Source organism: Micropterus dolomieu, linkage group LG14, assembly GCF_021292245.1.
Source record: "Micropterus dolomieu isolate WLL.071019.BEF.003 ecotype Adirondacks linkage group LG14, ASM2129224v1, whole genome shotgun sequence".
Classification (NCBI taxonomy): Eukaryota; Metazoa; Chordata; class Actinopteri; order Centrarchiformes; family Centrarchidae; genus Micropterus; species Micropterus dolomieu.
In genome coordinates, this window is record NC_060163.1 from 11,989,824 (window position 1) to 12,002,829 (window position 13,006).

Below are 13,006 nucleotides of genomic sequence, written 5' to 3' on the forward strand. Positions count from 1 at the left end.
ACAAAATAAAGCCAAGCGTGGCAATATCAATATGCATCAGAATCAATTCCTTTCAAAGCTCAAGGAAAAGTCTGCAGTCTTTGATGTCAATTGTCCTCACATGGAGTTCGATTAGTACATGCTTAGTACAAGGCAGGCCTTTACTTTCCTTATGTGCTGTTGTTCTCTCCCTTTCAGTCTTTTGTACAACTACACACCCACCCACCCACCCAACCAACCAACCAACCCCCTCCCACACACACACAACTCACACTCTCTCATGAGTTACTTGAGTTCTGGAGAGAGCACAATCAAAGAGCAAACTTCAGTAAACATCTCTTTCAAGTGTTTTCAATTTAATGATACCTTTATAAGACGTCTGGCACAGCTCTGGAGAAGTGTGTATATGTGTGCACACAAGCACAAAAACAAACAGCCAAGGAGTCTTACTGGCGAGTTCTAATCATTAACAGAGGAAGGGCGCAGAGGCTCAGCAGATCACAGACAGTGAAAAGTGCTTACGAAGATGACTAATATTGCATCATTATTACCACCCCTTCATCGCCTTTAATAAGTTTTCACTGCCAGCAGAAAACAGAACGAGATGTGTGAGTTTGTCAATAGCATGTAGATGAATGCATTACTGGTATGCATGAGAAGAGGTTGTGTTATGAGTTATGTGTGCGTCGTTGCTTTGGGCAACACCCGCGGTCGCTTTGGTGACGGCTGATGTTGTCGTGACAGCAACTTTGGCTACTGTAGCGCAAACAAAAACTCTGTGTGGTATCAGCTCTGAGCTATGCTAAAGAAATTTGAAATCTACGTTAGAAAAAAAATCACATCACATAATTAGCTTGTAAAGCATACATGTTGTGACTGGCAGAAGTCAAGTAACGTTGGGTTACTAGAACATATCACCCATTGACTTAAGGGTCAGGAAATCAGCTTGCTTCAAAGTCAAGCTAGCACTTGCTATGGTGTGATTCATCTGTAGGCAAGCCAAAGTTCTACTAACAACAGTGAAGAGCTGTCAAAATTTACAAGGAAAAGAATGATTAAATACAAGAGACTGAATTTATGAGAGAAACATTGCTCCTATTAGCACAGAGACATTGTGGTGACCCCAGAAGAGAGTTTGGATCATTTCTACAGAAAAGACTCAGTTTTATGGAATGATTACCTTTGTGCAATTTTATGAACAATAGGAGTTTAGCAACTTTGCACGTCCTCCCTTTAAATGAACACTCTCTAGCTAGCCGGTGCGCTATGTGGTAAAATAACAAAATTATCTTGCAACTCCCACTATATTGAGCATTATATTACAGCATGTTCATCTACTCTCTACCAAATCAGATGCAACTACACAGCAACTGTGCTTAACACAGTATTCGTCTTGTCACATTGCACAACACCTACTGCAGGTGTTGTGACTGGGTACTACAGGTACATTGTGTTCCTCTACTCACAGTGGGGGCTCTCCTTGGCACCAGCCCGCAGAAGCAGCTTGGCCATGGGCACGTTGTTGGTCATGACAGCGATATCGAGGGGCAGGAGGCCCTCACTGTTTGGGGTGTTGAGGTCCAGCTCCTCCAGACTGTACTGGGACAGAAGCAGCTGTACCAAGTCCAACTCCTGGTGCTCCACTGCCTCAAACAAAGCTTCATTACTCTGGAACTGTGATATAAAGAAAGTTTAGATGAATTTAAAAAAGAACAGTACCAAAGGCTTCTGTTGTGATACCTTGGGCATTTCAGCTTGTATCGCTGAATATTGAACATATCAGCATCCCTGCACACAACATAGAGAATGTTTCTCACAATATATTTGCAATATTGCTCTACAATAGTTAGATGGGTGGGTGCATGATGCTACTACCTGAGGTTCTCTTACTATCAAAGTCTATATGTTTTGCCTGACTATTTTGAGACTACATGTTCCTGGGCTTATTATTTTTTCCTTCTCTTTCTCTCTTTGGCTTACTATGGTGGTTTTGCGCAGCCGCTCCTTTTCTCCTCCCCGTCCTGACACCACACTGTCCTCCAGGGCAGGGGGGTTTGTGCCCACACGGAACTTTCCAGACAAGTTGCGGTACAGGCGGCGAGCCGCGCTTGGTGAGGACAGGCTGGCCGACTTGCGGGTTGGGGCCGCCTGGTGGGCCTGGTCCCCCCTCATGGGCTGCGTCATCTTGGCAGTGTCAGCCCTGGAGGAGAGACGGGTGGGTAAGAGACAGGAGGGAAACTGTAAGAGCGGAATATGAAATTTGATTCAGTGCATGAGGCTTGATCACTTCTAGAAACCATTACAAGAGTTTACATCTCTAGAGAAGATCATTGCACTCACAGACAAATGTTAAGGCGCCACCAGGCCAAAACAACAGAGTCAGGCTCTGCACGCTTAAGCTTGGAAAAAGCATTTTTAAAAAGCCAGTCCTCTCCTCTTCTCTTCTTTATAGCTTGCCCGTTTATCTCCATAAAGCAAACGGTAACTTCCCTAATTTAATTAAATTTGAATAATTAAAATTTCTGTTACTAAAATGTAAAAATGAATTTCTCCTGTGTAATGGTGAAGTGATAAAGATGCTTAAAGGAAGGAAGGCCAACTGCTTGTTTAACAGACACCCTACCTAAAAATGTGGGGAAAATCCAGTCATGAAAGAAGTGGACTAACACAATAAGATCTAAGGACAGCAATTTCTACTCTATAGGTTACTAAGCAGTTTAGGTTTCTCGCTCTGGAAAACAGCACCAGAAATTCATACAACTGAATGTGGTAATACTGTGTTAAGCCACGGCATCAGGGTCTTACATGACTCACATTGTACTATATATCAGCTCCCTATATCAATGCATTGTGTAACGTAACAGTAAGTATAGCGGTGCCTATCAAGATTTATGTATGCATATGTAGAAAAGTGAACAGACTTATTTAGCCTTTTTAGCTTTTGTATGATCATCAGAAAAAAACAAGAAAATACAAAACATGGTTGTCAAAGGAAAAATACATTTACATAGTTCAAAAATTGTTTTTTAAAATCCCATTAACACCACAACCCCAAAGAAATTATCTTCAGCCCTTTGAGACAGGGGTCAAAACACCTGGCTGAAAACCACTGATCTATGGCATGGTGATAAATTACACTGATCTGCCAGATGGGCACCATGTTCGCATTATCAGCTCTCAGTCATAGGTGCCATATGAGTCATCCTGCACTGGCAATGCCAGCCTGGTAGCCGGTTTGTCAGCGCCACTCTGTAACATAATCTCTTTCTTATGAGTTTCAAAAGATCGGCATCTCTTGCCGATGTTGTCTTGGCATCACTGGTATGACGACTATGCTGCCCCTCTCCATTTTTACCATGGGAACTATGTATATGACAGTGTGTTTTTAAGGTGAGTCTGGTACATGGAAGCTCAAACACATTTAACCGCTGAAGGAAATGTCAGCAGGACTCTACAGGCGATGGTGACAGACTCCATGATGGGGCCCCACCAAACAGAATCAGAGAGATAAATGAATTCCTCAAGGACGCACTTTCAACACCTACTTCCTTCTGTTCCGCCCTCCTCACCTAACATCTTATGAACTTGTTTCTCATCTTATCGTCTTCTCCCCTCTCTGTTTTTCTGCTGTTCTTTCCCCTTGCTCTCTGCATTTCGCTCTTTCCCCATCTCTCCCTATTGCCTCTCTTTTCTCTCCCATTATCTCCCACATTCTCTTGTTCCCCCATCCCTCTCTCCCAAACACCTCTCTTCTTACACTGATTCAACTCTGAATTTTATTTCAGTATGACTACAATCAAATATCTTTCTGAAATAGTTCTAGCGTCACAACCCACTAGAAGCCTCCATACTCTTTACTCACTTTCTGATAAAATGTCATGAAAAGTAAAAATGACTTGATCTGTAAGACAGTCATTAGTAAGTAAACTTTTGAGACATCTATGTTCCAAAAGAATGAGATTAAGATAATTACAACATTTGAGCAGCATTTGCCAACCTAATCATTAAAAAACTTTGTTTGCAGTAACCAAAAGCCCATAATTTGAATCCCTGCAGCAGTCAATGTGTTTGTCTTCAGCCATGTGTCCTCTTCAAGTCCTTCAGAAATCCTTGCTTATTATCAGCCACTCTGGAAAACATCATCAGTTAAATACCGCAAATGTACATGTTGTTCTTAAAAAGCAATGCTTTGAACAGGGGCAGGGAGATGTTGAGGAAAGTCAATAAAGGTTGAGTTACGTTGGACCATCGTGCCATATGCCAAGAAGTATCACGCAGGCCAAGAACAGATTTGTCAAGGTGAGAACATCTGTAGGAAAAATGTTATTTATACTCCCGCTCCGCTATGGACGTGTGAGCCCACATGAGCACGCATACACATACACGGTTACGCACAAACCCTCCCCTAGCACATGCAGTTTGTACAACAGCTGACAGCAGCCCACATAGTAGACTTTAAAGCAGCTCCGAGCCCCCGCAACAAGCCCTTTTTCACAGGGCCGATACACCTAAAATACCCCCGATCCCCGTCCCTTCCCGCTCTGTCCCATCCATCTCCACTCCATCCCGTAATAGAGGCCTTATTTTAGACATCCTCGTGTTCCCGGCTGGGCCTAACCTATTCCAGGGTTCCAGATAAAGCGCGGCAGGTATTTGGAATAATTTTTCCATGGGCCTGGCCCGGAAGATAAAACAAGAGATATATTTGTAATGCGTGTGCCGGTATCCCATTTCAAAGAGAAAGCCCATTGGAATCCAGCCCCAGGCTTATTGTTATTTGCCTGAGATGGAACATACAACTTTTTTCTGTCGGCAGGACGGTGCCCCATCATTCTCTGACGACATTAGGGAGTGTTCAACGAGGTATGGGGTGTGTGTGTCTTTACTTTCAAAGAGATGGTGCATCCTACATGTGAGATTGGGATGTCATTCCCCACTGACATGCCTCATACCCTAGAGAAAGACAAAAGACAATCGTAACACAAAAAAACTGAGAAAAAGAGATCCAAACTCATATCATGACAAGGTGTCAAACCTAGTGTATCAGAAAGAGAATGTGTGCTTATGAGAAATGAATGCAGGGATTCCTACACAGCTTTTCAGCAACCTATGTATCCATACGGTAAGCTGATGACCTACACATGGTGCAAGTAGTTTTCCACACGACAGCAAGGCACAGTTGAAGGAGTTGGATACTTTGATTTGAAGGTGTGCATTAAATGTAGCTCACTGTGACTGCTCCTTCTTATTCCATTACTCCCTGCAATATTCAATGCTGATCTGCTGTCAGCACATGCTGACAGTGACCGTGTCTTCTTGTAGATGCATACTTGATGACCAATCATGCTAACCTCAGTGACAAATACATGCGTTTTCCTATGACAGCTTCACAATAAAAGCCACCCCTTGCTTAAAGTGAACTAGCAGCACTAGGAAATATTCATTACATGGATTACATGCATGCTTCGTTTCTTGTGAATCTCTTGTGTTTAGGTAGGTAATTTAAATACAAGAACACTACTTTTCAGATTTATTGAAAACCTTTAGGATTACAATGACAAATTTTCCCCGACTTATAAAAGGCATAGAAAAATTCTGTATTTTGCCATAACAATGGGTCAAATACTTAAACTGAGTGAAAACTGATAACATAAGTTGGTTGTATAAGTTATAGAAGTTACACAAAACAGACCGTATCATCAACAACATAACCACCTTGAAGGCATTGCTTTTGGACCAAGACTATGACTGCTAGAGTAATCTGTATAAATGACCTGAGATCAAAGCTAAGACATCCCATACACACTGACACGCACACAGACAGAGTCTATGTCACACAATTTCCTACACTTTTACCAGGTTTGGGAAACAGGAAGCAATTGTTCTGGGAAACCAAAGTCTCCATGTTTGGCCCCCGATCAATCCCACATCAAATACAACCAGGCTGCTACAGTGAGACTGATTCAGCCCGACAAACAATCAACACCCTCAAGCTGCAAACACACATACACACAGCATCCGCTTTATTAGTTATATCAGACTGTTTACACAAACAGCTTAGTCCTCCAGACAGTGAGTCACATACAAACAAAGACAACATATAAAATACGCAGACAGAGACCAGACAATTACATATTGTTTTGCTAAAAGTCAAGATTGGAAAGACCCGTGATTTAAGAAAATGTAAACAAAAATTGGTTCCAGCATCGCAGAATTTCTGAGATGCAAGCTAAAAGGCAGCCACAAGTATGCACATCACAGCTCATAACAGTGGCGTGCAGAGGAAAATCTCAGGAACACTTCAAAGCAAATCTGCAAACTGACAGCAGAGTGGAAAATGTTGCTTAGTCTGACGACTCCCAAGTTTATGGTGCAACATATAAATGACACGGTCAGAACTGTGAAAAAGAATCAATCCATTCAACTGACCCCCCTCCCCCACTCACACACACACACGCACACACACTAATGGAAACACGAGATTTACACATTTAAATCTGAGCATCTTGGTGTGCTAACAATGAAATTATCCACAGCAACTAGACACCTGTCCTGTTCTAGTGGTTCAACTTTGTCAGAATTTGGATTGGATACATGTTTTTCTCTTTCTCGTCATCACCATTTCTTTGATTTGGACAATTTTTTTCCCCTCATTCTCCCCCATTTGTCTTTTTTTTCTCTTTTCTATTTCTCTTCTTGTTGCTCTCTCACACATAAGTTGTTTTTCATTTCTAACCCCCTCTGCCTGTCATGTGGTGTCACGCCATTCGTGACAATCGTTGATGCAACTCAGGGAAAGTTTAAGAAAATCACTATTTTAAGACTATTAATTGTTCCACCATACGTGGTAATGTAGGAATGGTTAAGACAAATGGGAACTTGAATGTGAGCAAAAAATTGTTCTTGGCCAGAGTTTCCTGCCTTTATAAATATAGATTACATTAATCTAAACTATAAACAATGGAACATTTCTTTACAACACAAACACACAGGCACAAAGAGTCTAAAGCTTTTTGCTGCATGGTGTGGTATATACAGGCATGTCTTAATGTGTGTGTGTGCGTGTATATATATGCACATATATATATATATATATGTGCACAAGCATATGGGCTCAGAGAAAGACAGAGAAGCACATAATGCAACTATATATGGGCACATACTGTACATGTATCTGAAACACCTTCAAAGCATGGAGCTTTGTAGATTTTTCCTTCAAACAAACCTTTTTAAACAATACTCTTTTGCTTTCTGTCTGTTTTACTTTTTCCGTAAGAACTCCAACCTCCTTCAGGCTTCTCTTTTTTCCCCCCATCTTTTCCTCTCATCTCCCTTCACACCACCTTTATCCTTCTGCCCTTGCCTCTGCTCCACCTCACCCTCCATACACATACATCTCGTCTGCATGTTACTGTGTGTCTAATCGTGTTTATTACACACAGGCACAAGTGACCATTCATATTAGTTGACATGTATTGCATTGGTAGTCTGCAGAGGTCAAGTCCCATAAAATAAACAAAGAACTGGAGGTAGATGGATAGAGAGAGAGAGAGAGAGAGAGAGAGGGAGGCAGAAAAGGCGAATAGCGGCACCAGAAGGACAGTGCTCACTGAAAACAGGGTGGTGGGGGTCAGAGAGGCAGACAGTGAGAGGAGAAAGTTGCACAAACTCACACACACACACACACACACACACACACACACACATACGCTGGCTGCTCTAAATGTGGCTTGTAGAAGGAAATTCTGAAATCTGAGTCTTGGCACCAGACAGGCTGGAAGCAGGCGGGCTGCTGGACACACAGAGGGAGAGGGAGAGAGTGAGTGAGTGAGGGGGAGAGAGAGAGAGAGAGAGAGAGAGAGAGAGAGAGAGAGAGAGAATTCATATATCCGTTCCCTCTGTTTGGCTCTTATCAGCTTATAGGCAACAGTGTGACCTACAGCCCCTCATGCACACTAAGTTAGCATGGCAACACAACAAACGCAGACATACACATTCATGCTCACATACGCTTGCATATGTAAAGCCGTTTATTGAGATTTTGCATGATTTTAGAGCCGAGAAGACAATTAGACTCACTCTTAAGGCTCTTTAGGGTCATATTTTATGGTTGAGATTTTATTCAGGGACGTATTAGGTGTGTGCATGAGTGTGTTAGTGCTTCAGTGGTACACATTTGCTAAAAACATCCCCTTTCACTTTATCCCCAAGGCGTCTACACAGTGAGATGCGGATGGATTATCCTACCAGATGTGCATTTGAAAAGTGGGAGACTGGCCTGGAAGCAATGTACCTGATCAGCAAGATTATTAACATAATTTGTGGCATTCAAATGGTGTTCTTTTGATAACATGCAGCCTCTTAAGTACTGAGAAAACATAACCCAGCCTGTTGCACCACAGGCAGCAGACAGTGCAACTGATACCAGACAGGATAAAGCCATGGGTTATTTTGTTTACACCATCTAGATAATATTTGTCCACAGTGGAGTCATCCAGTTTTGGTAACTGACTGTCGACTGTAGCCTCAACTTCCTCTTTCTGGTAAGATGGCTGTGCTGAGATGGTGCTCTGCATATAACTCCTGTTGTGAGGTGAAATCTTTTTTTGTTGTTTTTAGCTTTGAGCAAATTAGGCTATTCTTATCTGTGTATGAAAATCCCTGGTTTGTTCACATCTGCTGTCAGTCACACTACGTCAAAAACTAACTGAAGTGGAAAACTCTGTAGCCATTATGTTTTTACTTATGCTTTGAGCTCATATGTGACTCACTTTGAAGTGTGAGCTGTGTGCATAATTGGGGAGTCGGAACAAACTATGGACACCAGGTATATGCTATACCATCCTGCCTGCTCCCACATGAACACGCTCACACTGCCCTTTATCTCTCTCCTTCTGTTTCTACTTTTATCTCGTCTTCTTCTTCTCCCTTTCGCTCTTTCTCCCTTGTGAGAACGGCAGAGAAAGGGTGGGCGGTCCGATGTATGTTTAACCTTTGAAGTGGGCCTGCTGTGCCGAGCAAGGCCTGCCACCTGTTGGCTGTGTGTGTGTGCATGTGTTGTGTGTGCGCCCAGAGGTAAATCTCTCTAATTTTGATGAGCAGAGACAACAGTGGAGTCACCATGGGGATGTGGTGGCGGGCAGAGGCCGACGTTCTCAGGAGGGGGGGGTCCTCCAAGGTGGGATCACACACAAACACACACACACAGAAACATACACACAACCCCTCCTCTGTCAGAGGCTTGGTGACACCATGTCTCCCACAGCGATCGTGGGTCCAGCCTGGGTGGCTCCAGGCCTTCTGTGTGTCTTTAGTGTGTGTGTGTGTGTGTGTGTGTGTGTGTATCACACCAAAGGGGTTCCTGCCTGGGCCGCCATATGCCACCCACCCAGCCAGGGAGAGGAGAGGGGCGGGGGCGACCCCTGGCCACTGAAGCCAGCAGTTGGCCCATTCTCTCAGTCACACGCCGGCCGGGCGCCATGTTTAAAGTCCCACGGCTGTTTATCGGGGATAGTGATGGTGGGAGGTGGTTGGGTGGAGGCAGTTATTCTTCTGACTGTGATAGACCCTTTGTAAAAAGGAGAAAGTGCATGGTCACATACAAATACACTCGTGATTGGGTGGATAGATGGATGGATGCATAGAGAGTGTAAGCATTAATGTATATAAGAGAACATTATAACATAAACTCACACTCACACTTCAGTGCATGTACACGTTACCCGGTGGCAGGTGACATGCATGCCTACAAACATTCTACACATATACACACACTCACAACCTATAACAGAAATTTAGACACAGACATAGGTTAATCTATATAGGAAAAGCTACTATAAATGTCCAGTTCAATGCCGATTAGACACCATTGTGAAATCACTATTTCCCTGATAGAGTCTAGGTGGTGCTGGACCAGAACACTGAGCCGTCAGATGAACATCAAGATGAATGAGACGTGGAAGGAGATTCCTGATGAGCTTGCTGGACCCAAATCTGGACACCCTCTGGAGCCAGCTCTGATAAAAACTGGAGGTGGACAGGTGGAGGCTGGTGATGTCAAACAGATACAGAGGCGATGGCTGACAGCAGCTCAGAAAGGAACAGTTTTAAATTCTTATAGAAAGAAGAGGGATTGTGAGGTAAATCCTAAATAAGAGAAAGAAAGTCAAAAGAATTCTTCTGGATTGACATCATTAAGTGAGTACGTAAAACTCTTTACTGACTCTCTCAGTGCTTCTGTTCCATTGTACACTGACGTGGGTGTGGAGGTCCCTACTACCTGAGTTTCCTATCTCAATGTGTAAACAATTTTCCGAGACTCGTTTCAAACCGCAAGCCTCTTGGGTCCCCAGCTGATTTTCTTTCTGCCTCTGACCCCGAATATAACCCTCACACACACTCACAAAAAGTAGGCAGAGGAGTGCAGTTTCCCCTGCTTCAGTTGTCTTTTATCAGCTTATAAGCAACACATGGAGCCACGCTAACCCTCTGACCCAGTGGCTGTCTGTCTCTGCACACACACACACACACACACACACTCACACACACACACACACACACACACACACACACACACACACACACACACACGCAGCAACAAACACACACAGACACACCACATTAACCAGCTTTTTTCTCTCATACTCTTTATTTCGTAACTTCTCCCTCTCTTTCCAGCTCTACAGTCCAGGTTTCAGGGCTCTCAATCACTCAATCTTGCCGTCTCTCCAAATCATCTTTTCAATCTGCCCTTTCATCTACTTCAGTCTCAATCATTCTCACTCTATCCTCCTCCCTATTCTTACCTATTTCAGTCTCCTCTAACACACCAACCCCCCGAACCATTACTCCTCTCTTTCAGTCTACCTCCCTCCCTCTCACTGTCCCCCCATCTCTCTGTGTCTGTGTGCTGAGTTGAGGTTTGGAGTGGAAACCAGAGTATCAAGTCAGAGACACACAGGACAAGAGGGAGCCAGCCTCATAAATCTCCCTTAGTGCGGCCCACAGCATCCAGATTCAAGAACGCAGTGTGTGAGTGAGTGTAAATATTTGAGTGCATGCATTTGTGTGTGGGTGCACGCACGTCTGAAGCTATGCGTGTTCATTTTTGCAAATAAAAGTGTGCACGTAGGTGATTATATGTATGTGTGCGTGCGTTTGAACGTGCGTGTACTTAATTTACTTAATCTACTTAATTTGTATGAGTGCATGCATTTGTGAAGGGGCACGCATGTGAGTGGGTTTATATATGTCTCTGTTTGTTTATGTGTGAGCACAAGTGTGCGTGCACGCGCGTGTGTAAGAAAGAATAGTCCAGGGCCTATCCAAAAGCAGAGAGGGAAGCAGAAACTCCCTCATGTGGACTGGGATCTACAGTCTCTCATCTTGCCAAAAACCCAGTCCAAACAAGTTAATATTTATTTAACTTGTATATAACTCGTATTTCTGAAGTGCCATCAAAAGCACAACTGTTTTTAAGTCATTTGTTCTGGAAGCACTAAAAATAGTAAAGAAAACAATGTCACCACAAGGTCCATTTAGTACTGTAGCTGTTCTGAAGCTTTCTAATCATTTTACATGATCTTCATCATCAGATGGAGTTTGCTCAATTGTCATGGAATTGTAAATTCTCATCCATGTTGGCTTGAAGCATTAATAATAGTCTCTGCCCTGAAAATATGGTATATATTTTCCATGATGAAAAGAGGTATGCCTGCACACAGACTCCAAACCACAGGTAATTACTCATCCAAGTAGACAATGTTTAGATCCCAGTCACACTGATACTTCTTACACTGGTTCTGAATTCCAATCTAATGTATTCAATCTAATGAAACAGTGAAAAAAATAGGGGTAAAACAAAAACAAGAATTGACTTTCCATGAATCTAGTTTATATATTCTCTTTATTATATCTAACTCAAACAGCATTTCACATTTTACACCATTATGTGTGTCAAAGTTGTTTAGTGAATTCTTACTACGTAATTTTAATGCAGTCACAAAACAGAAGTTAAATGTTAGACATTCCATTACAAGCAGGAATCAGTCCCATTCTGTAGGGATCTTTAAAAGTATGTTCTGATCAGAATTTCTAAAGAGAAAATTTATAGGGTTCTATAACCTCCTCATTTGTCCCTCTTGTTTGAGCTGACAGCTCTCAGCCACAGAAGAAAGGAGAAAAATCTAAAGCAGGAATGAAAAAGAAAGAGTGGGGAATATTAAATCAAATTAGGACCAAATGAGGCGAGTGGCACACTGTCCAAAACCACTTTACACTCGGGCCCCTTGAGCATTGCCCTTCTTTTTCCACAAAGGCTTTGGTGATTTTCTCTGTTCTTTTCATTCCCTTTGCGCACAATTCATATGGATTAGCACTTGGTAACCCCCACTCCCCCTTACACACCCAACTCAACACAACGATAACTATTACAATGTGTGTTTGCTCATGTATGTGTGTGAGCATGAATATCAAGGAGAAATTCAGACATGCAGACATGAGTGTCTACCGCTCTGTGTTTGTGTGTGTGTGTAAGCATATCGACTATGGGAAGGGGAGCCTGGTTTCTGTCCTGACATTGAAGTTAAGACGTCACCCTGAGAGTGCTGTCAGCTCCGAGTTATCCCTGAAGACAGGGTGGCACCAGGCGGAGCAGAGGGGCCTTCAGGGGATTGAGAGGACTTGAACCCTTCAGCGCATGCTGCATTACCACACACATCACAATCAAACACTTACTAGTGTAGTAGCCACTGCACTCTTTCGAATTTAAACATTTTTCATATCTAATGTATTTACAAAGCGGATGCGGTTTGTGTGCCGAATGCTATATTACACGTTGATGTTTAAGTACTTATGTATAGAGTTTCCTCTTCAGGCGTACTGCGGGGGAACTGTTATGGGAAATAAAAAGTGCTTGGCCGACATACATGGCTGCCTCTCCATTGTACTCAGGGGTTTTGGCAAAGGGTTAGACCTGCCTTTCTATCACTATGAGAGGATATGGAAATAAAGACATTTACTGGCCCTA

At 42.9% G+C, this 13,006-nt stretch overlaps 1 protein-coding gene across 8 annotated transcripts in view; it reads right to left on the reverse strand.

The window, feature by feature from the left end:
• Nucleotides 1–13,006, reverse strand: part of LOC123983184 (ankyrin repeat and fibronectin type-III domain-containing protein 1) — a 153,058-nt gene that overhangs the window by 18,203 nt on the left and 121,849 nt on the right. For 7 of the 8 annotated variants that reach the window (XM_046069324.1, XM_046069323.1, XM_046069325.1 and 4 more), the window contains 2 exons: nucleotides 1,960–2,179; nucleotides 1,446–1,653 (listed from right to left, as the gene is read on the reverse strand). In XM_046069324.1, the coding sequence (XP_045925280.1) occupies nucleotides 1,446–1,653; nucleotides 1,960–2,179 (428 nt within the window). Of the gene's footprint in view, nucleotides 1–1,445; nucleotides 1,654–1,959; nucleotides 2,180–9,367; nucleotides 9,548–13,006 lie in introns of all 8 variants that reach the window. The other variant, XM_046069329.1, reaches the window with a different exon arrangement.